The sequence below is a fragment of the Anabrus simplex genome, chromosome 3, assembly GCF_040414725.1.
Source record: "Anabrus simplex isolate iqAnaSimp1 chromosome 3, ASM4041472v1, whole genome shotgun sequence".
In the NCBI taxonomy this organism is placed as follows: domain Eukaryota; kingdom Metazoa; phylum Arthropoda; class Insecta; order Orthoptera; family Tettigoniidae; genus Anabrus; species Anabrus simplex.
The window spans coordinates 274,750,373-274,775,457 of NC_090267.1; the positions used below are offsets into that span (position 1 = coordinate 274,750,373).

The window sequence follows — 25,085 nt, forward strand, 5'->3', positions numbered from 1 at the left end:
CAGTCCTCCAAACCCGCCAAATCTCCTGGCCAGAGAGAAGGCGTTACCTTCTAGGTGGCCCGGCCCTCCCCTTCGGGGAGGGGAACGAAAACATTCCCCTTGGTCCTTGGTCCTCCCGGCCTGAGAGTCGGCGTAACCGTCTAAGAGGCCGGCCTCCCCCTTCAGGGAAGGAATGAAAACGTTTAGTAGCAGTAAACCCATCCCGCCTCTGGTTTGTCCAGCACAAATCTCACATGGAGTGACGGGGATTTGAACCACGGAACCCAGCGGTGAGAGGCTGCCTCATGAGCCACGGAGGCTATCGGCTAGGGATGGGATAAACTGCTTTTTTCTCGAAGCAGCTTCAAGTACTTCTGCTTTGTCCACAAAGCAGCTTCATGAAGCAGTCTCGTTCCCTCTTTGGTAGAGCAGTTGAGATTTCTTGAAGTGGTGTCTGCTTGTGTTTTCTGCTATTTGTGAACTGATAGTAGCAGAGTAATGAGACTGCTTCGCAATTACGATTGTTTAATTTTCATCTTGTTTATTAAATGCTCAGTGTTAGTTTATCCGGAAAGATTTAATCTATACTAAAGAAAAACTTACAACGTATATAGTACGCGAACCTTTTCTTGAGCCCTGAGCTCCATAGTGCTTAATGGGAACTAGGGCTCAAGAAAAGGTTTGCGTACTATACTTTTTGTGTGAAAATTGGGATTATTGGATAAACTGGGTGATCCGTGTGAGACACTGGAGGTAGAAATGTACAGTCCGCGTACCGGGCGAGTTGGTCGTGCGGTTAGGGGCGTGCAGCTATGAGCTCGCATCCGGGAAATAGTGGGTTCTAATCCCACTGTTGGCAGCCCTGAAGAGGGTTTTCCGTGGTTCCCCATTTTCACACCAGGCAAATGCTGGGGCTGTACCTTAATTAAGGCCACGCCCACTTCCTTCCCATTCCTAGGCCTTTCCTGTGCAATCGTCGCCATAAAACCTATCTGTGTCGATGCGACGTAGAGCAAATAGGAAAAAAATACAGTCGGCTCCGCAAGGATTATTACACAATATGCGATTTGATTTATACTAAACAAAAACTAACAACGTGTACTTTAGTGTGAAAATTGGGATTATTGGATAAACTGGGTGATCCCTGCGAGACACTGGTGGTAGAAATGTACAGTTCGCTCCAAAAGGATTATTACATAATATGTAATTTGATTTATACTAAACAAAAACTCACAACGTGTACTTTTTGTGTGAAAATTGGGATTATTGGGTAAACTGGGTGATCCCTGTGAGACACTGGAGGTAGAAATGTACAGACCGCCCCACAACGATTATTGCATAATATGTGATTTGATTTATACTAATCAAAAACTCACAACGTGTACTTTTTGTGTGAAAATTGGGATTATTGGATAAACTGGGTGATCCCTGTGAGACACTGGAGGTAGAAATGTACAGACCGCTCCACAAGGATTATTACATAATATGTTACTTTCAACTCTACTATTCTTGCCTAGAAATGATTCTGGAGGAGAGATGTGTCAGGATCTAACCCACCCGCCTCTAGGAGTATATTTACTTTTATAACCTAAAGTAGTGTTCCAGGAACCATTAACCATTGCTTCTGCCAAGTATCACGGGTAGAGATGGTCGATCTCACAACCGGTTACATTGTCACCGATATTTTTCTGTCAGTGATATATCAGATGCGCTGTCACGGAAGTATCTGTGACAAAATATCGTTAAGTTATGTACTTGGATCACGTTCACGTTGTGCTGTAGCTCAAGGTCTATATCCGTTTTCAATTTACTAGTTACCTACGGCTATTTTATCATAGTGTATTTATGATCACAGTAGAGAGAATACCTGTCTAGCATCTCAATATTTCAATAACCAGCTCATGTCTCATACGTAGCGCGAATCGAACAAATCAGTCCTCAGCTGGCAAATGAGGCGTTTGAATACATTTGTTCGAGAAGTACTTGTCATATTTTCAAAATAATCACGGTCTTAATTTGTGATATTTGTAGATTTAAGGCTATGAGTACAAAATAGTATGGTATCGTTTAAAAAAAAGCGAAGTTAGTACTATGATCTCAGAAAATATTATCGCCATGACACAGTACTAAGTCCGATTATTAGCCCTTTGGTACCATTACTGAAAGTGAATACAAAATGTCAGTATCTTTAACCTTTCACGAATTATTGGAGATGGACAACTTTCCTGAATAACCCTGTATATAGGAGGAATCTTTGTATTAATTTCATAAATATATTATTTTTAGTCATTTTATTTTTAAACCTACATTAAGTACTGTAAATAATTGGTATCCCGGAGACACGACACAGGCAATTACATTCCGCTTGTTAATATAGTGCGCATCATGTTAACTTCTTCCCTATGCATTATTAAAATTTCAAATTATAAATGTGAATATTATTTTTCCCACTTCGAATGTCCCGAATCTTCCGAAAAATATTACCGGACACTGTCATATTATTTCTAATGTTTTCATTCCCCACCCTGAAGGGTGGGGCGGGCCACCTAGAGGGTGACGCTCTCTCTCTCTGGCCAGGAGATTAAACGGGGTTGGGAAGAATTGAGAGAAGAGGGAGATGGGTAAAAGGCGGTGTGAAGAAGTTAAGGAGAGGAATAACGGATGTGTAGGTTATCTAGTGCTTTATGGAAGATTTACAAACACTTGTATAGGAGAGAAGCCAAGAAGGGAAGGTTTAACCAAGGTTGCAAAGGATAAGATGAGGTGCAAGGATGTGATAGAAGGAGGAGAAGTTAACAAGAGAAGTGAGTAGGAGGCTAAGGAGGTGAAAGTTGGCGATGGTGGCAAAAAGTAACGGGGTGAGTGTGGATAAGGTCGGAGATGTGGACTAGGTGGTTGAGGAGGAGGGGCAGGTCGGGGACGGCGACGAGGTGTGGTATGTCGGGGCGAGGTTTGGGGAGGCGAGCGAGATGGTTCAACTCGATGGTGGCGGCCATAGAGGTTTATCCTGTTGTCGATGAGGCGTTGAGCGTCTTCGGAAGTTGGAAGATGGAGTCTGACTAAGAAGGTCGGACCGTCGACGTTGTGGATGCGAAACGCTCTTCGCACGGGCAGTCCTGACTGGCGGAGTTCCTGGGCGATGACGTCAGCTGGTATACTTGGTTCCACACCGCGAACGACGCAGCTATACAGGATATTGCAGTCCGAAGGCGGTGGCGTCGATGGTGGACGTACCATAATAATTCCCTCGGCAGGTGGCTGATGAGATGTGCTCTGGGGACGTGGTAGATCAGGGGTGGGAGGGATGAGGAGAGAAGACATCATAAGGGGGAAAAGATGGGACATCGTTGTGGTGGTAATAGGAGTGTTGAATGAGGTGTGCGCAGAGGTGGTAGGGGTGGTGGTGGTGGTAGTAGTAATGGTAGTGACGGGGGTGGTGTAACTAGAGGACGAGGGTGCTGGTGGTGACGGGGATAGAGGGGTTGCGATGGGCGAAGCGGCTGTAGCAGGTGCGTTGTCCATGAGCTGCGCGAAGACGTTGGGAGGAGTAGATTCCACACGGTGAAGGCGATGTTGGATGAACGCACCATTATCGTGAATGCTGAAGTAGGCATCTGCAGAGTCAATACACAGTAGTACATCTGGTGATGGTGCGGGGCCGGCGTAGAGTCGTGCGGCACTATGAACGCTGAGCATGCGGAGATCGGTCTGGATGGCCTGGTCGGAGATTGCAAGATCAACATCACGGACTATACAGGTATAATACATGGCGGGAAGGCCGATATGCTTTGTTGGGTCGGCTGGGTGCGATGTTAGAGTTGCTGCGTCACCCGGCCGAATCAAAAATAGTTTGGGATGAGGTAAAGGAGAAGACAGTCGACTGTAGAGACAGACGACGAAAACGTGTTGTGAAGAAGTGTTGTTGACATTGTCATTACATCACCTAAAAGTATTTCCATACTGGCCGCCCGCAACCGTGACGATAATCATATGCTTCCTGTGACTGAATCACAGATGAAAGTCAGATATTTTTGTGTCACAGTTACGCCTGCCACCGATATTTTGAAATATCGCTTAAGCTCATCTCTATATATAAGTGATAATCCAATTAAATCCAATTGAAGATAGGTTAATTATTACACAACAACAAGAATGGGTCATACTAGAATCATCTCTGGTGGTAGATCGCACCACGATGCAGAAGACGACTGCATTAGATCATGCAAAAGCGCATAGTGGGGAAGGTAAGAAACAAACTCCCAAGGAGCAAATAAAATAATATCATAGAGAAAGCTATAGAATGCCATTAGGTGAATAATAGTTAATTAAAATTGTGACACAAATTTCAAATTACGCTTAAACCAACAACAGGAAAAGAGCTGGGAATGTAACGCGACTAAATTTAGTCACGTTATAGTTTTGTTTCGCGTGGAGTTTTGTCCTTGTTGCAGCCCATATTTCCTAGGAAGTAGTTGATCCTTTCAAACAAATAATAAAAATAAGTGGTAACTATATGTATTTACGCGACGCGCTATAAATATGATGTACACTATTCCAACTGCCACTGCGACTGTCACTATTCAGCCTAGCGAACCCGAAAACTGTGGATACAACACTAATCTCGGTCATTTTGGACATTTTCTTTTTCACCTCTTCTGACCCCCATGTCGATGGAATATGAACTTGGAAATTAAACGGCATCGAGAGTGTTCCAATTCACTTCAGCGACCCCGAAAGGTATGGCTTCGACAATAACATTGTTCGTGTTCGACGAGTTACTCTCTCCCAACCCCCAACCGTAGGAGGGTAGGGGTGTCTTACTCGCTGCAGGATTTTTCTCCAGATAATAAGTCATTTGTGTACCAAGTTTGGTCGAAAATTATGCTGGAACACTCTCTCTCTCTCTCTCTCTCTCTCTCTCTCACACACACACACACACACGTACATACAGTACATAATCTCAGTCAACTGGGATAGGTCTATTTCCTTTTTCACCCCTTCTCACCACCTCTCCCTTCCCACCAAGGTGATGGTGGTTGAACAAGGACTTAAATCTCATCCGGAGTGTCTCTATTCATCTGAGTAACCCCGAAAACGATGGATTCAATAATATAGGTCGATTATTTTTACATGCCACTTCCTCCCTAGGGCTGCCACGTGTTTCTTACTCCCACAGTATTTCTCTCCAGATAGTATTAGCGAAAGTCATATGTGTACCAAGTTTGGTTGAAACTGCAACTTTGCGTGTAGTCGCCGTAATTTTTAATCGTATAGTTTCGCCGACATCTTTATGTAGAGACATTGCTCCTTAACTGTGTGCAACCCGCTAAGTCCAGAATATCTTGCGGGGTAGAGTAAGCATTCGCCTCCAATTACTGGAGTGGTCATTTAGTGATTTGATTTTAGGATCACTCAAAGCTGACTGATCTTACGTACCTATCAATGCCTGACGATTCCCCGGCAGGTAATTCCGGAGAGAATGAAACAAGAATGAAACAAATCGGTCCAGTAGAACGGCCGAACGTAGTGGAAAGAGCTGTTTCAGTAATTTTTTAAAACATATAGATTTAATAACCTACTTGACGAGGACTTTTTATGAAGAATGATACGGGAGTCTTCATCATTGTTACTTGCGTTGAAGTACTGTTTGATGATTTACAGTATACTGTATATGTAACTATTCAAAGCGTTACTGATATATCTGACTTAGGTCTGCCATATTTGCTTTTTAGAGACCGATTTTACATGATTTTCACTGCATTTAGAATCCACTATACAGCGTGAAGTAGGACTATATTATGGAGAATTCGGTCCGAATGGATGTGTTCAGTATCGTATCCCTTAGTCAAGGATTATCTGTAGCGGGCGAGTTGGCCGAGCGGTTAGGGGCATGCAGCTGTGAACTTGCAGCCCTGAAGATAGTTTTCGTGGTTTCCTATTTTCACACCAGGCAAATTCTGGGGTTGCACCTTAATTAAGGCTACGGTCGATTCCTCCCCACTCCTGAGCATTTCCTATCCCATCTGTGTCAGTGCGACGTAAGGCAACTTGTAAAAAAAAATCTGTATCTACCAATTCAGTCGTCTTCAAGCAGTTCTTAGTGACATAGTTTGGTAGGGTGTTTGAATACAACCCCGCGTCATTGGTTTCTGATGCGTTAGGAACTGCCGCAAGGCAAACTTCCGACACTGCGACGTTTATTAGGACCGTCAACAGTTAGAAAAAATAATTGTTATTAAAAGGTATACTTCAAGGAGTGACTGAATATCAACGCTAGCATGATGGACCTGGTAGAAAATATGGCAATTAAAACAGAACAGGAAAATGAGCCAAGAGTTACTATCAATAATCACTTGTGCTGGCACAGCATAAACGAAACGGCTATTATAAAATACTTCAATAAGATGAAAATTCAGAGAAATAACACAAAATAGTACAGATAAACTACACCAGGGGGGGACGGCACGGCCGGTCAGTAAGGTAGTTATAAGGGTAGCGCTTACATGTGGATAGGTTTTCCGCTCATGTGAGCGTCCACAAAGTAGACTTAGTTTACTTTTATTTTGTATTTTTTTCATTGTAACGGGAACAAGGTAGTTATAAGGGTGGCTCTTGCATCTGGCCCGGTTTTCTTTGTAACGGGAACATGTATTTGAGCCGAAAGCCTGTAATGGTCTTCATCAATAAACACAAAATATAGAGAAACTAAGCATGAATCTCATGTCTTATTGACCTTGTATCCTTCCTCTGGTGAATTTATGACTCATCAGTTCTATGTAGGGTTAAAGAAGTTGTGGTACTTACATCAAAGTAGAGCAGCATCAGCTGATTGAGGAGAGTGGAGAGCGCGCTGAAGACAGCCACGTTGATGCTGAAGGAGATCGAGAGCAGCATGTACCCAGGATTAGTGAACAGTCTCTTCAAGGGCTGTAGAAAGCTGGGGCCAACAGGATCCCTCCTTAACATCTCAAGACTTGGAGGCAGTGGTGGTTTTTCCTGGAACACTGCATTCAACGGAGTTAGAGAAACGAGTCTGGAGGAAATACAGTCATTAGAGTAAGAAAATATCAATAATTTCGGGGTAGTGTAGGTTTGTCCTGCAACACTTCAGTCAACAGAGTAAAAAAAAAAAATCAGATTCTGGAGGAAACTGAGTTCAACCCTCTTCCCTCGTAGTACTTCAAGATTGAAAGGTTTGAAGTTTGCCCTGGAGTACTGTATTCAACAGAACAATCAATGAACAGACGGCCACCTCCATAATGTGGCTGTTAGCGTTATTACCTGCTATCCTTGGAGCCCCAGGTTCTATTCCCAGGACTTTTAAGATTGGCAGCAAGGGTGATACGTGGTGGATGTGCTTGAAAAGAGCTGCACTTCCTCGGTGAATACGAGAACTCGAGTTTACTTCTTTTTTTTATAGAGAACAGACTGAAGAGAAAACACGCTCGACAAGGTCCTTTGTTCTGGAGTATTGTAGTCATCGGAGTTGTTTCCTTCGTAGTAGCATTTTAAGGTGGAAAAAGTGATGATTTGTTCGAGTGCATAGTCAACACGCAAGTGCTACCAAGAGTGAAACTGCACTTTTATCATGTTTAGGATAACTTTTCGATTGTTCATTCTCTCCATAAATTCATCATATGTTAATCACGACACAAAATGAAAAATGCCACGGTTAGTTGTTGGGTCCGCCCTGTCAATATTTATTATAACATTCGTAAGTTTACATAATTATTGCTCGTGCATGTTTCGAGAGATGGCCCACTCTCTTCATGAGCGAACTTGACATCTCAAAATAAATTTCCTCATAGTCTAAGACTAATTAATACTAACTTCCCTAACTTACACTAAAAACTATATAGTTAACATCGTAAAATATTATTTTAACACACACTAAAAATTTCCTTAATAATTCTTATCTAAATAGCATTAATAATTGTTGCGTTTGTGCTTATTGATGAGAAAGCATTTTTTTAAAATCATAGAAATACCGTCGTTGATCTCTTGGATTCACTCAAACTAAAACAATTAACATCTTGGTCTTGCTTGCTGTTAAAAACCATCGACCGGGCGAGTTGGCCGTGCGGTTGGAGCGCGCAGCTGTGAGCTCGCATTCAGGAGATAGTGGGTTCGAACCCCACTGTCGGCAGCCCTGAAGATGGTTTTCCGTGGTTTCCCATTTTCACACCAGGCAAATGCTGGGGCTGTACTTTAATTAAGGCCACGGCTGCTTACTTCCCATTCCTAGGCCTTTCCTGTCCCATCGTCATCATAAGACCTATCTGTGTCGGTGCGACGTTAAGCAAAATAGCAAAAAAAAAAAAAAAATCCATCGAAGACGTTCTTATCCTCCACTGAATTTATTTCTACTTCATACGATCTATTTAGAATAAGTTACCTCTTTAACTGTAACTTAATTGTGCAGACTCGTCACAATAATAATAATAATAATAATAATAATAATAATAATAATAATAATAATAATAATAATAATAATAACTCTCTTGGAACGTATTTAAATTACATTTATTATGTATAGGTTTTTATAAAGAGTTAACACTTACGGATCACTACGAGTACAAACACCGCTGTGCAGAAGCCAGCCACAACATAGTTCATTCGAGCGAGGTCTGCTCCCACATCCTCCAGGTTAGGGTGATTGGTGACCGCCAATGGTGTAAGAACGAAGCCAGCAGCCACTCCCAGCTGTTAGACAAACCACGGGTTGATCATCAAATATACATCACAGCATGCAGCAGTAGTTGCAAGTAATGTTGTAAACCAATTAAGTACAGAGCTTCGCTTGCAGAAGAAAAGCATTCAGGAGGGGTGCTGTGACTTGGGAACATCTGCCAGAAGGAGGAGTGTGTGGAGTGGGTGGAGTAAAATACAACAACGGTGTCTCTTTCCTATCGTAAGAAGCGACCAAAAGGTGTAACACCCAGGGCTCTCAACATGAGAGTGTGAGATGTCGACTTCAAGCCCTCTAACTGAGTATGGCACCGCTTCCACTTTTCCTGCACGACCTTCCTTGATCAATTATTGTTCTCTTCCGAACACTGTACTAAATTTTCAAGGCCTAGAGAGACTCATTTTCACGCCTTCTGCGGCCCGTCCCTTTCTTTTGCCGATACCCCCTTCTTCGAACGGGCGGGCGTCTTTATTTCTTCCTCAAATTAGTGTTGACAGCATGGTTGCCCAGTTTTACTTCCTCCTAAACAATTATCACCGCCACACCAAGGGGAAATCTAGGAAACTGAAACCCTTGTCTTGACGAATTCTCCCAGAATATCTTCACACTCGTTTTCAAAACCCAGTGGTTTGGAATCCAGGTCCTTTAGCTCCCACCGAATCGTGTGCTGAGTCAACTGCTCCGAAAGAAACTACCCTTAAAAATGGCGAGAGTGATGAAGAGTCTTCTTCAACCGCTTCTCCGACACCCTGGTGGAATCACGGGTGCGACCTATGTCGAACATGCGGATTTGATCCTGCATTGCGGCCGGATGTCCTTCCTGACGCCAACTGTTTGTGGAGGGATTTAATCACTCCTACATGTTTTTGTGATAGTTGGTAGTGTGGTGCGTTAAAAACACCCTGTCCGCCAGTCAGAGGAATAATCCAGATGCGATCAAAATTCCCGACCTAGCCGGGAATAGAACCAGGGAGCCTTTAAACTGGAGTCCACAGTGTTGACCATTCAGCCAAGGAATCTGATGAAGAGCACCTCTACGATAATGGCAATAAAATAAATTAAAGATATTGAGCTTCTCCCTGAAATAAAATATTCAAGATTTAGTTGTCCTTTGGTGTGGTAAAGCATTCATATTTTAATAGCGTGGTGATTCACGGTGCGATTTTCAGAAGTTACACCCTGAAGGAATTCGCTTTTAATTGGGTGGAGTGAACCTTCGTGTTTACGTGCAGGAATTCGTTCTTAATTCGATAATCATGTTGCGATTAAAAGGTATTTCATCATTTTGTGATCTCTGATGATAACCTATTTGTGAAATGTAACCCATATATCCTATAGATCAGGGCCTCTCAAACGCCCAAAATCTCACGCGTGCAAATCGAGGCGCAAGAGCTCCGTGCACTGTGCATCGGTCCCGCTCGGTTGAGCTCGGACTAACGCTTCGTCTCTAGGCTACTCGGCTAAGCTCGGCTCAAGTCAGCTCGGATTTAGAGCGCTACTGAGCAAGTGTGGTACAGGGCGACAGGGGGAGCGAGCGAGACAGGCGTGAGGAAAGAGAGAGTAAGCGCTATTCCTCCAAATTGAGGAGTGGGGGGTCTGCACTCTGGTCAACCAAGGGAAGTCGTCTTTTGCACCGTGCACAGTGCATGCACCAAGCGCATGCACCCTGAGAGGCCCTGCTATAGATCATTTTCCTGTTATGAGACAGTCGGCGACTCAAACATTAAGCAGTATCACCCCCTCCCTCAACTGTAACCAGATTTATGACTGTACTATTCCCGCCTCTGCTATGGCCAATATCATGCTTGCTTTGTCAGTGACAGTCCAAGAGGAGTATTCCAAAAGCGTGCCGGTCCTGGAGTCTGCTTTCTTGTCAGGTCTCCAGTGTTGCACAGCTGCACGTAGTTCCGTCCGCTATCGTTTGCTTGTTCTTCAGTGGCTATATAGTTAAAAGGAAATATCATAGATGACAAGGCTGTGTCTGGAATTGGGGAACTCCTGGCAGTCCGTGGATAAAGAATGTTAACACAGCCAGCCAGCTAGACTTCAAAAGCGTGCCGGTCGTTAACGAGAAAACTGCAAGGACTATAACTTGCCATCGTTCTCCTAAGGACAAGGTTTACCATTAGCAGTTAATATTGCTCATGGGAACTAGGCAATGTATGGCGTTTTCAGCGATATCAACAACACTGTACTTTTGCGACCTCGAAGTGGGATAGGTTCCTCGCGGGGTGGACTGGGCATGTGGTACGGAGGAGTGATACAAGGTCCACCTCCGTAGCGTAACGGTTAGCGCTATTAACTGCAGACCTCAGAGGCTGGGGTTTGATTCCCGTTACTGTCAGAGTTTTAACAGCGACATGTGGTTTAAAATGGTACATGCAACTCACTTCCATTGAGGGTATGCCTAAAAATAGCTGCACCACCTCGGGACGAGGACACTAGTTTACTCTATTTAGTGATACAGAGGTACCAAAACAATTCAGTTAGGCTGTGTCGGGGTCACGGCCGCAAGTTTCGACTAAATTATACGTACATACCGCGTGACAGGTATCTAGTCAGTCTTCTTTCTTTCTTCTTTTCCTGCCGCTTTTTCCCACACCTGTGGGGTCGCGGGTGCGAACTGCGTCGCACATGTGGATTTGGCCCTGTTTTACGGCCGGATGCCCTTCCTGACGCCAACCCTCTATGGAGGGATGTAAGCACTATTGCGTGTTTCTGTGGTGGTTGGTAGTGTAGTGTGTTGTCTGAATATGATGAGGAGAGTGTTGGGACGGACATATACACCCAGTCCCCGAGCCAGAAGAATTAATCAGAAGCGATTAAAATCCCCGACCCGGCCGGGAATCGAACCCGGGACCCTCTGAACCGAAGGCCAGTACGCTGACCATTCAGCCAACGAGTCGGACACAGGTATCTAGTCAGTACGGGTATGAAATCTTATTGTGACATGTTATTTCTTAATTCTAAACAAATTTGCACGTCTTGAAGACCATGAGCTTTAAGTAATTTCCCACCACTGGGGATGTGTAGATGTGTTCGGCTGGGGCTCCAGCTACGCAGAACTCGCCTAGCGGCGCTCGGCCGCCTTAACTTTGAGACGCTCTCAATAAGCCTCCACATCCCTGATTCTAGACTTTATATTAGAATTCTGAAGAATCGCTCTATTCTGTACAATGCGCTTTTGATCATTTTGAAGCCATTACGGGGAAAAAAAGCATTCGCACTTCTTAGCACTACATCATCATCATCATCATCTGTTTACCCTCCAGGTTCGGCTTTTCCCTCGGACTCAGCGAGGGATCCCACCTCTACCGCCTCAAGGGCAGTGTCCTGGAGCTTCAGACTCTTGGTCGGGGGATACAACTGGGGAGTATGACCAGTACCTCGCCCAGGCAGCCTCACCTGCTATGGAGAACAGGGGCCTTGCTGGGGGATGGGAAGATTGGAAGGGATAGGCAAGGATGAGGGGAGGAAGCGGCCGTGGCCTTAAGTTAGGTACCATCCCGGCATTCGCCTGGAGAAGAAGTGGGAAACCACGGAAAACCACTTCGAGGATGGCTGAGGTGGGAATCGAACCCACCTCTACTCAGTTGACCTCCCGAGGCTGAGTGGACCCCGTTCCAGCCCTCGTACCACTTTTCAAATTTCGTGGCAGAGCCGGGAATCGAACCCGGACCTCCGGGGGTGGCAGCTAATCACGCTAACCACTACACCACAGATCTTAGCACTACAATTTACTCAAATATTTGAAATTGTTTTGCTGTAAACGTGTAGGACGCACTGAGACGAATCAAACGACATCTCACATGACGTGCTACCACGCCGGAGTCCAGAGGGACACTGTCAGCCAGGGTTGCCACCGGGAAAAATATTTTCGTACTTAATTTTCCCGTAAAAAGGTACTAGATTATGGAAAAAAGTACTAAATCATTTATTTACAATGGAATAGGGTTATTCATAAAGGAAGTAAGTTATAGAAAGCAAGTAAACTTACCAAAAATACACATTTGTTAAGCGAGAACAGAACTTACCGGTTTTGATCTTCATATTTTGCTCTTCTCTTAATCCTTGGAAAACATTGCCAAAGCAATAAACTGTTTTGAAATGTGAAAATTATGGGCAGACGAATGTTTTACTTTCTCCTTTGTCAGGAGGAGCCCATTCAACATACAGTATGGAGTTTGTTTCTCAATTTGGTCTTATTGGTAGTAACAGCAGAAAAAAAAAAAAAAAAAACCGTTCTATTGCAGCAGAAGAATTCAGTAAACAGAACACTGCCTTCACAAAATTCGTCAAATTTGGAAAGGTGTAGTCGCCTACAAGATGCTTAATAACAAAACCACCGCGTAAGTTGGCCCTGTAGAGGCGTGCAGTCGTGAGCTTGCATCCGGGAGATAGTGGGTTCGAATCCCATTGTCGGCAGCCTTGAAGTTGGTTTTCCGTGGTTTCCTATTTTCACACTAGACTGCAAAGCTTGTAAGTTTCTGTGGACTTATCTAACCACTATTTCCTATGTAATTTCATTAACACTTTCTGTAATTACAATAGGGAAATATATAGCTAATGGGATTATACTAATGAAACTGCCATCTCATTAGTAATTTTGCAGGTTCGCCATGGTCAGATTTCTTAAAATAGGATGACGAAAATCCACCGTCTTAAAAATCTGTTCGCAAACTTCAACATGGCTCTGAAACTTGTTACCAATTTCTTTCTTGTTCTTTCGCTGCAGTAGAAGTGTTTATACTCTACCCCCGTAAAAGGTACTAGATTTACATAAAAAGAACTAACGTATTAAAAGTGATCATGAAGTACTAGATCTAGTACTAAAGTACTAAAGGTGGCAAGCCTGCTGTCAGCTGCGCAGCACTGAGATGTTAGTACTTCAAGATAGCAGCACTATTGGATCACCCTATGACGTCATACCGACGTGAGACTTGCTGCTAGATTGATTGGCCCTACCTCTTGCACAATGTCCTCGTCTAGAAAATATTTTGATTTTAAATCCTTCATGATTTTGCAACGCTCACCGGTCCAAGTACGGTTACGAAACTACACACGTATTTTAGGGCAAAACATATTCATTGAAAACTCTGGTGTACAAAGAGGACGAGGTCGGCCCAGAACCATGTGGCTAGATACGTTGAGGAAGATTCATGAAAAATGGGATACGGGAATTGGAAAGTATTGGTACAAGTTTAATAATACTTTAATACTTTATTAACGGTAATACCATTTTACATAACAGTATAGAAGAATAAACAAAACAAAACACACTAAAAAGAAAGTTCAATGGACTATAAGTAGAAAAATATGTACAGATATATACACAGGTTATATTACAAGTAATCACAGGAAAGTAATAGTCAAATTTGGAGATTATGTAAGTGATTTCTGAATTTTGACAATGAGCAGTTAAATATATCAATATCCAGTTTGTTTAGAGATCTTGACATTCGTTCAATTGGTCCATTGAATGCGTAGTTAGTTCTGTGCCAATTTGTAGACAATGTATTCTTGAACCTTGTGCGTCTGTCTGGTACATGTACGTCAATTTTTGCAAGGAGTTGTGGACAATTCACCAAGGAATGAAGCAATTTAAAAATGAAGAGTGTATCCAATAATTCACGGCGTTGTGACAGGCTATGCACATTTAAGGACTGTTGTAAGGATGTATAATCAACATTATCATATGAGAATCCTGCTCTAAATGAATATAAACGAAGAAATTTATGTTGTACTGAATCTAATCTATGGATAGAGGTCTGATGAGAAGGGTTCCAAACAGGTGTACAAGATCGGGATAATTGGCGGGAAATAGTAGAAGACGTCAAAGGTTCACCAAGGAGTGTAGACTCAGAAAAGCAGTAGAAGAAGTCTATGATTAAGCACAACTCACCTGGTTCCCGAATACGGCTAGAGAACATGCAGTGGACACTTGCTCCGACCCAAACCACACAGACGCTAGATGCGGTGGTACTCCTAGGATGAACACCTGGCATGTTGCTACTATTGTCTGTCCGATGAGCGTCACCCAGAAGCGATCAGGCGCTATAGAGCCACACTTGATCCACGAGCCCAGCGAAGTGCCGAAGGCGCCGATGATGACAAACTTGCGCAAGCCCTGTGAAGATAAAGACAAACTTTGTGAAGGAGATTGTTTACATTTCAAATAAAACACACCTACTGAAGGACAACACGGAGAAAGTTAATATTGACTAATGTAATGTAAGATCAGCTGTACACAGATTGCACGTTAATGACACCATTTAATGGTAATGTCGTAGTAATAACTTCGTGATGCAATTTATCATATACAGTGGTCTCCTATGTTTACATGTGTGGCAGAAATCGCGAGGTCTGCAGTGCTAGAGAACGTGAAGTCCACTCTATTATTCTTTATTCAAATAGTTATTTCATTCCTGCCCGGTAAGGGGCAGGCGGGCCGTGATGTCCTCTCCTTCACTGCTCAGATGTGATAGCGATGAGCACGAAGCTTAAGATGGCGCTAACTGATCTACATAGCACAAGGCATCTGTCTTAATATTACACTCCTATCATCAGAACACATAGCATAATTGAGCTCACTTTACGAGGTGCAGTGGTTACAATCCTGAAGGAAAACATCTCTCGCTGTTACGGTACCAGCATTATAAATGAACAAATTCCTAAGCTTTAAACTTTCAACGAGAGGCTCATTTATGTGAAAAATTACTCCATCATTAAACTTATAATTATTAAATTATGTTTGTAGGTTGTGCTTTAATCCGATAACTAAGGCGAGGATTTCTTCGGCCTAAAATATCTGGAAATATACCGGGTGGTCCGCCTCTGTGGTGTAGTGGTTAGCGTGATTAGCTGCCACCCCCGGAGGCCCGGGTTCGATTCCCGGCTCTGCCACGAAATTTGAAAAGTGGTACGAGGGCTGGAACGGGGTCCACTCAGCCTCGGGAGGTCAACTGAGTAGAGGTGGGTTCGATTCCCACCTCAGCCATCCTGGAAGTGGTTTTCCGTGGTTTCCCACTTCTCCTCCAGGCGAATGCCGGGATGGTACCTAACTTAAGGCCACGGCCGCTTCCTTCCCTCTTCCTTGCCTATCCCTTCCAATCTTCCCATCCCTCCACAAGGCCCCTGTTCAGCATAGCAGGTGAGGCCGCCTGGGCGAGGTACTGGTCATACTCCCCAGTTGTATCCCCGACCAAGAGTCTGAAGCTCCAGGACACTCCCCTTGAGGCGGTAGAGGTGGGATCCCGTGCTGTGTCCGAGGGAAAAGCCGACCCTGGAGGGTAAACAGATGATGATGATGATGAATATACCGGGTGTATGCATGAGTATTTTCCGATTTCACTAAGAGATGGCATCAGCGAACAGTACGCAGTGTATGAATTTGACACATATCAGTTTGTTCGTCTGACATTAACCTACCAGCATACACAAGTTGAGTCCGCCAAACGCTGGTGTCTGTGTTGTGTCGTTCAGAAATCATGTCGACATTTGTCCCTGGAAAAGAACATTTGTGGCACGCATTGCTTTTCAAAAGAAGGCTGTGGAAAGTCATCGTTTGCTTGTAGAAACATATGGTGAATACACTCCATCCATTAGAATATGTAAGTTGCTTTTCGTCGCGCCGACACAGACAGGTCTTATGGCGACGGTGGGACAGGAAGGAGCTGGGAGTGGGAAGGAAGCGGCCGTGGCCTTAATCAGGTACAGCCCCAGCATTTGCCTGGTGTGAAAATGGGAAACCACGGAAAACCATTTTCAGGGCTGCCGATAGTGAGGTTCGAACCCACTATCTCCCGAATACTGGACACTGGCCGCAATTAAGCGACTGCAGCTATCGAGCTCGGTCATTAGAACATGTGAGGCATGGTTTCGACAATGTAAACGTGGTGATTTCAATGTGAAACACGGTGCGCTCTGGTAGACTACGAAGTGCGAAGACGCGCAATTGCAGGCGTTACTGGATGATAACCCAACTCAAACTCGACACTATCGCCAACAAATGATTAATTTAAATCACGCATTGATCGAAAGACGACCAGAATGGACCAGAAGACATGGCAAAGTGATTTTGTTACACGACAATGCGTCGTCTCACACAGCAAAACCACCGAGCTCGATAGCTGCAGTCGCTTAAGTGCGGCCAGTATACAGTATTCGGGAGACAGTGGGTTCAAACCCCACTGTCGGCAGACCTGAAGATGGCTTTCCGTGGTTTCCCATTTTTACACCAGACAAATGCTGGGGCTGTACCTTAATTAAGGCCACGGCCGCTTCCTTCCCAGTCCTAGCCCTTTCCTGTCCCATCGTCGCCATAAGACCTATCTGTGTCAGTTCGACGTAAAGCCAATAGCAAGCACACACAGCAAAACCAGTGAAGGACACCTTGAAATCGCTTGAATGGGACATCCTTCCGGACCCGCTGTACTGCCCCGACCTGGCGCCATCTGAATATCACCTCTTCGCATCACTGGGGCACGCGCTCGCTGAGCAGCGTTTCAGCAATTTCAAGGAAGTTGAAAAATGGCTCGACGAATGGTTTGCCGCAAAAGACAAGCAGACTTTCTGGCATGGTATTCATAACTTACCTGAAAGATAGGCGATGTGTGTAAAAGCCGATGGCCAGTATTTTGAATAAATAAAAAATGAATTTCCCTTGAAAATGTCGTATTTTCTTTACCACACAAACCTGCAAATACTTAAGCGTACAACTGGTATATGCACTTACACCTTAAAAATACCAAAATAATGTCATAAAAACTTGGAAAGATGATGTAAAAGAAATTACATACTATCCAAAATGTGCTAAGATCAGCAGCAGCAAACTGCCACATTCCTAATATTATTTTGTCGTTTCTATCTTGACAACTGACTGTTCGCTAAACCCGTTATCTTCATACTTCATTTAATCACAACATATATCTAAAGAAATGAAATCCAAAATAACAAACGCAAATAAAATCAGTTCGCATTATCAGTGAATAACACTTGGAGAATAGCTAAAGATACCAGCAATATGCTTTCACAACATTAGTTTGATCAAATATGACCTAATGAGGAAATCTAGTAAAGTATGGATTTATGTGACCAATGTGTCGTAGAGTTTAACAAACCTATAAATATGTTTATTTTAACTTGAATTTGTAAAAAGAGACAAGGAAAAATAATATGCGGCTCCTTGGCTGAAAGGTCAGCGACGAGGCCTTCGGTTGGGAGGATCCAGAACTGGTTCGATTCCCGGCTGGTTTGGGAAGTTTAATCTGATTGGGGGACTGGGTGTTTGTGTTTGTCCCAGCACTCCCATCGTCATGTTTACACAACACACTACACTGCCTTCCACCATAGAAACACATCCCTCCACATAGGAATGGCGACAGGAAGGGCGTCCGACCGTAAAACAGGGCCAAAGCTTCGTGTGCGACCCGTGCTCTCGCCAGGATGTTGGAAAAGCGATATAAGAAGGATAAAAATCCGAACACTACTTATGATCACTCTTCTAAAACTTAAATAATTATTCTTGATTAAGACACTTTTAAAGAAAAACGTATTAAGTTGTAGCAGGTACAGTCACTAAAGTTTTTTATAAATCATGCATCACGTATTCTCGTTTTTTTATAAGCGGTGGTGGTGGTGGTGATTATTGTTTTAAGAGGAAGTACAGCCGGACAACCATCCTCTATTAACACTATTCGGAGAGAGAAAATAAAAGGGCTCCGACACTTCGAAAAATGAAGGTATCGGCCGAAGAAAGACAAGGGCCTCGACGGGCGTGAAAATGAAAGACTCCCTAGGCCTTACAACATAATACCGTCGGGGTCGGAAAAGAAGAACAATTGATCAAGGGAGGTGGGGTAGAAAAGATGAAAGTGAGGAGCAGGGCACAAGTGGAAGCAATGCCAGGACTCAGCTAAGGAACCCGTGGTCGCCAACCCACGCTCCCAAAGTAAGAGCCCTTGGGGCCCCTTTTAGCTACCTCTTACAACAGGTAGGGGATACAATGGATGTTATTCTATCACCCCCACCCTCAGAGCGATATTTTTATAAGAGGCCAGCACTGAAGGGTCAAGTTTGTGACGCTCCCGTAACCGTCTCATTCGCTCTGTGGATGTACTTTCCATCCCTTCATGAGACTAATTTCCTCCGTCACACTATTACCCTCTAATTCCCTCTAATTAGACATATATTTGGAATTTTTGTCAGGAATGTAAATTTTCAGTCACAAAACCATCAATATTTTTTTAATGTATACCATATTTTAATTGTCCCGTTTTTTTCCTGAGAAATCTGCTCGATGAGAATCAAATTATACATCTCCTGTTCGACAACTACCGATAATGACTTTCGATCGCCAAAAATCATACCTTAACTTGGCGGCCATTTTGTGATGACGCTATGAGCATTCCGCCAGCTACCGCATTCATCTTTCTACTTTAAAATAATATACAAACCATTCCCGTATATGTAATACTTCGTGTATAGTTACATCGATTTTTCGCTGAAGGCCCCGACCCCAATTTGAATGACGTTCCACGTCAAGAAGAATTGTTGAAATAGACCGAGAGTGTTTGGTGGGTTATAATGTGCACATTCTTCTCTGCGTGTGACTAATTTCAAATCTGCTACTTTAATAGTTAGCTCATACATGTACCTGTTGTTAAAAGTTTAAGAGGAATTCATTCATTTTTAATGCTGATAACAGTGAGAGATGTTTTATTTAAGGAATTTTACCTCTGTCCCCTTGTAAAGTGAGCTTCATTACCTAGGTATATGTATTTTCATTACGACTGTTTAAGGCATTCTGATGGTTGGAGTGTAATATTGGAACAGGAGTAGCCCCCTGTGGGTGGAGACGGTAGAATAACACTCACGGTATCCACTGCCTGTCGTAAGAGATGACTAAAAGGGGCCCCAGGGGCTCTCAACTTGGGAGCGTGGATTAGCGACTACGAGGCCCTTAGCCGAGTCCTGGTATTGCTTCCACTTACTTGTGCCAGGCACCTCACTTTCACCTATCCTATCCGAACTCCCTTGGCGAACTCTTGCTCTTTCCGACCCCGATGGTATTAGATAGCGAGGCCTAGGGAGTCTCATTTTCACGCCCTTCGTGGCTCTTGTCTTTCTTTGGCCGATACCTTCATTTTTTGAAGTGTCGGATCCCTTCCACGTTTTCTCTCTGATTAGTGTTATATAGAGGATGGTTGCTTACTTGTACGTCATCTTAAAACAATAATCACCACCAGCACCACGGAATACGAGCAGTTAGTGCAAATCACATGAAAAGTTTGTACTATCTCTCCAACGTCCTTGTAGTTAAGGCACAGCCACGGCATTTGCCTGGCGTGTAAGTACGGAAATATGGGAAAACATTTTCGGACACGCCATCTGCTGTACGCAATCCTTTATCTGTGCGACCCGTATCGTATAGCCAGCTCACTCAGTGAAATTATAACAAACTGCAAACTTCGTTCAGAAACTTGCATCATATTTTCCATACACACTAAGCCTACCTAGTTCTTCTAAACGTCTCGGGCAGAGTGTCTAAGGCAGTAGACAGCTGGCTTCCTGGGCCCAAGTTGGCGTGTTCGAACCCACCTCAGTCCGGTAGTATTTGAAGGTATTCAAACATGCCAGTCTCCTAACCGTAGATTTACCGGCATGTAAAATAATTCTTGTGGGACAAAATTCCGGCATGTCACCGCCTCTGAAATCCTTAAAAGTTGTTAGTAGGACGTAAAACCAATAATAATATTATTCTTATTGCAATCACCTAAACGACACGCACGAACTTTCTTGTGATTACCGAGAGAAGCATTCCGCACAGAAAAACTATATTTAGCAAGAACAAACTTGCTTGATTTTAATTTCAGTGTCAAAGCACAATATCACAAAAAGTTATAACCTGAAGATTAACACATACGATGAGTTTGATAAAGAAGTAAATAAAATTCGATGTCAGAGATAATCTTCTTGTCTGAGCAGCAAGTGAAAAAGTCATAGAGCTTGAAAGTTCAAATCAGCTGCTGACGAGGCCTTATAGGAGCTTAGGATACGTTTTGGTCTACAGCACCTTCAGCATGTGAGTAAGGATTGTCATAACCAGAATAGTTGTATAATAATAATAATAATAATAATAATAATAATAATAATAATAATAATAATAATAATCTATGGCCTCGGCTACTAGCTCCATGGCTGAGTCCTCTCGGGGCTCTGGGTGGGCGGCTTCTGCCGTGTATAGGAAACGGTCTGCAAGTGGGGTGGAGCGTAGTGTTGTGTGTAGTTTTCAGGAATATTGGGGACAGCAAAAACATCTGGTCCCCGAGCCAAGGGAGCTGGCCGTTTAAGATCAAAACCCGTTAACCCGGCCGGGAATCGAATGCGGGACCTCTTGCACCAAAGGTCGGCATGTTAACCGGTCAGCCACGGAGGTGGTCTATAATAATGGTGATGTCTTCGACGTTCTCACGGCTCATTTAGGTGAGTAATGCACTGTACGTCCATTCACCTGGCGGTCAATTTAATTCTTCTAGACTGCCACATTTAAAGACCTCTATAAACAGTATCGGCTTGAACAGTGAATGAACTTGCGACCTTGCATTTGATGTCAGTACCTAAAATGATTATACCGTTACGATCAATACATGTGATCCCCACATACACACATACTTTCCTATTGCTGGGGATGACCACGCCGAGACAGTTGTGCGGAGTTCAAGGAAGACCACTTGGCAGACTCTCAGGCTGAGACGACTTTGTTCGTTATTACAAGGCAAGAACAGGTTCAGCATCGCAAATAAAAGGACTGGCGCGTCAGCGTTCACGCTGTAAATACTGCATGACCTTCCCCTTCCATGCAAATAATGGTGCTATCAGAATCCGCCTACAATACGCGTGTTGTTATAAAGCGCGTGAAGCCTATGTAGGTAATACGCCCCACGTGATGTCAAAGTGATCTGAAACTTAAAATCAGAAAAAAACTATTGACCAGAATTTCTATGGAATTTAAATTAATTTTCTCTTCGTTCTCTTCGGCAGATATTAAGAAAATTTGAAGCGATCATTTTCTACTGAACGTTTAACCAACCAATTAACTGACATGATCCTCATTTGAGGATTCGTTTTTTCAGGATAAATGTTGAAAGGCTGGCAGTACCCATTTGTTAGTTATGAAAATGTTCAAATACACTAACCTCTTGTCAATAGATTTACAGGCACGTAAAGAAACTCCTTACCGGGAGAGTTAGCCGTGCGGTCATGGGCGCGTGGCTGTGAGCTTGCATCCGGGAGATAGTGGGTTCGAATCCCACTGTCGGCAGCCCTGAAGATGGTTTTCCGTGGTTTCTCATTTTCACACCAGGCAAATTCCGGGGCTGTACCTTACTTAAGGCCACGGCCGCTTTTTTCCAACTCCCAGGCCTTTCCTATCCCATCGTCGCCATAAGACCTATCTATGTCAGTGCGACGTAAAACAACTAGCAAAAAAAAAAAAAACTCCTGCGAGACATGTTCAGCACCTTGGCGTTTCCTAAAACCATGAAACAATAGTATTATTATTGCTACTATTATTACTACTGAATTGTTTAAAAGTTAGTTGTGGAGTGTTATTCGTAGAAAGAACACAGGTTCATCACTGTTTCATCTCCGTATTTAAAAGAATGTAAGTCGTATTAGACAAGCACTAATTCTAGGACGTTAGTTTTTCTTATAGTTTATAGTTTTGCGTGTGTGTGTGGTTTTTCCGATTTGCTTTACGTCACACCGATGCAGATAGGTATTGTGGCGGCGGTGGGATATGAAAGGCCTTTCCTGACGCCAACCCCACGTGGAGGGATGTATTCTGTATTTCTTGCTTATGTTGTGTTTAGTAGTGTGGTGAACTGTAAAGAGGTGTGTGCTGAGACAAACACAAATCTGAGGAATTAATGAGAAGCGGCCCCCGGCTGCAAAATTAACTCGAGACCCTCTCCCCCCAAACCAGGCAGCCGTGAAGCCGGCCTCTATTTGATGATAGTGTAGCCTACATTAGGCAAAATGAAATTTACTTTATACAAGTTATTACTGGGATATATTAATACCCAGTAGTCCAGCTCCTTGGCTGAATGATCAGAGTGGCCTTCAGGAATTTCGGAACGAATACGTAAGTTGGTGGTGGTGATTATTGTTTTGAGAGGAAGTATAATTGGGCAACCATCCTTTAATAACACTAATCAGAGGGAAAACATTTGAAGCGGTCCGATACTTCGGAAAATGAAGATATCGGCCAAAGAAAGCAAAGGGCCACGAAGGGCGTTAAAATGAAAGACTCCCTAGGCCTCGACACTTAATACCGTCGGGGTCGGAAAAGAACAAGTATTGACCAAAGGAGGTCGGATAGAACATGAAAGTGAAGAGACTGGCACAAGTAAGTGGAAGCAATACCAGAACTCAGTTAAGGGCCTCGTGGTCGCCAACCCACTCTCCCATGTTAAAATCATTTGGGGCCCCATTTAGCCGCCTCTTACGACGGGCAGAGAATATTATTCTACCACCCCTACCCACACGGAGAGAATACGTGGAACACTTTCGTCCTTGGAACGTGCAATATTCTATTTATTAATGGGCCTGTGCTTAATTTCTGTCATCATCATCATCATCATCATCATTTCCCGACTCCAGTTTCCCAGGTGTGGTGTACACGCGCTCGCCATCTCCTTCTGTCTTCATACATCTTCTGATCCAGTACATCCTCCCATTTGTATCCTCTCTCCTCCACATCTGATCTGTATTTTATTTAAATAACATTAAAATAAATATGTTATGCTCAGTTCAGGGCCAACAATTCAAACAGTCGACACCATCGGTGAAAAAAATCGAATTCATTCAATTTCATTCAAGAATCAGTTCCGATTCGCCCACATGACGCTCTGTAGCCATCTGGTAAATACCCAAGTAACTTTTGCATGAACGGAAACGGTTTCTGATGGCATGTTCTTATGTTAGTAGAAGATGAGTGCCGTATCTACAGTATCCTAAAGTTACACTTTGCAATTTAGTTTGAAGAATATTCGGGAGATGGTGGGTTCGAATCCTACCGTCGGCAGCCCTGAAGATGGTTTCCTGTGGCTTCCTGTTTTCTCACCAATTAAGACCACGGCCGCTACCTTCCCTCTCATCCTTTCGTCGCCGTAACCTTCAACGTTAAAAAACCCATGGCACTACAGCCCTTGAAGGGCCTTGGCCTACCAAGCGACCGCTACTCAGCCCAAAGGCCTGCAGATTACGAGGTGTCGTGTGGTCAGCACGACGAATCCTCTCGGCCGTTATTCTTAGCTTTCTAGACCGGGGCCGCTATCTCACCGTCAGACAGCTCCTCAATTCTAATCACGTAGACTGAGTGGACCTCGAACCAGCCCTCAGGTCCAGGTAAATATCCCTGACCTTGCTGGGAATCGAACCCGGGGACTCCGAGTAAGAGGCACGCACGTTACCCCTACACCACGGGGCCGGCCAACCTTCAACGTTGTAACTGCAGACGGATTAACATTCTTTACCCGATACCTCCATTTTTTTACTCGTCGTTGGGCAGTCTAGTTTGACGAAATGGAGTCGCTCAGCGGATACCTCAGGGTTTTCTCGTTGCAAGTAAGACATGTAATCTTACTGTAGAATTCGCTTTACGTGAGTTCAAGAGAATTCCAACTCACGGATGACACCTATCGTTACTCACGATATAATAATAATCATCGCCGACAGCCTTATCAGAGTATTGACTTCGAGAGAACTTACCATAGTTAAATGAACACTTAATTACACGGTACCTTTTTTAGCTATTAATTAACTTACAAACTAGACAGTAATTAAAGAATTCATGACACCAGCAATTATAGAAAAATAACAAGATATTTATTAATAAAATATTAAGTTATTAAATTTTCATATTATGCAACGCATTATTTAAAATTGATTGAAAATACGTATGGAGAATGAGTCAGCGCTGGCTCGTATGATAAAACGAAAAATAACATTCAGTATTTTAAATTATTAAAATGATCAGTTCCTTTGTGAAGTAGAAATTAAATATTACACACTTACAATAGATCACTGGACACATTTGAGGACCACCTCGCAATTGGAATGTAAGTATAACATCGACACAATTAACTTGTTCCGATAGTTCACTTTCTTTAGTCTGATTAAACCAGTCTCACTTGGATACAATATCCAGCCGAAATGCATCTCAAATACACTAACAAGTTAAGTCTGAATAAACTGGAAAACATTTAAGTAGATCTGAATATATTAAAAGAAATCGAAAATAGATCTAAGTAAATTAAGCTATTTTTGAGTAAAATCCGAAGTCATGATTTTGTTGCATCGATCTCGTTGTGCATGGAAACTACTTACGAACTAAGGCATTCTTTCCTAGTGCCTG

General features: G+C 43.3%; 1 protein-coding gene across 1 annotated transcript in view; it reads right to left on the reverse strand.

Moving 5' to 3' along the window:
* LOC136866250 (heme transporter FLVCR2) overlaps positions 1-25,085 on the reverse strand; it is a 191,550-nt gene that overhangs the window by 53,644 nt on the left and 112,821 nt on the right. The window contains exons 3-5 of the mRNA XM_067143046.2: positions 14,571-14,795; positions 8,541-8,682; positions 6,784-6,983 (exon numbers count right to left, since the gene is read on the reverse strand). Of these exons, the coding sequence (XP_066999147.2) occupies positions 6,784-6,983; positions 8,541-8,682; positions 14,571-14,795 (567 nt within the window). The remainder of the gene's footprint in view (positions 1-6,783; positions 6,984-8,540; positions 8,683-14,570; positions 14,796-25,085) is intronic.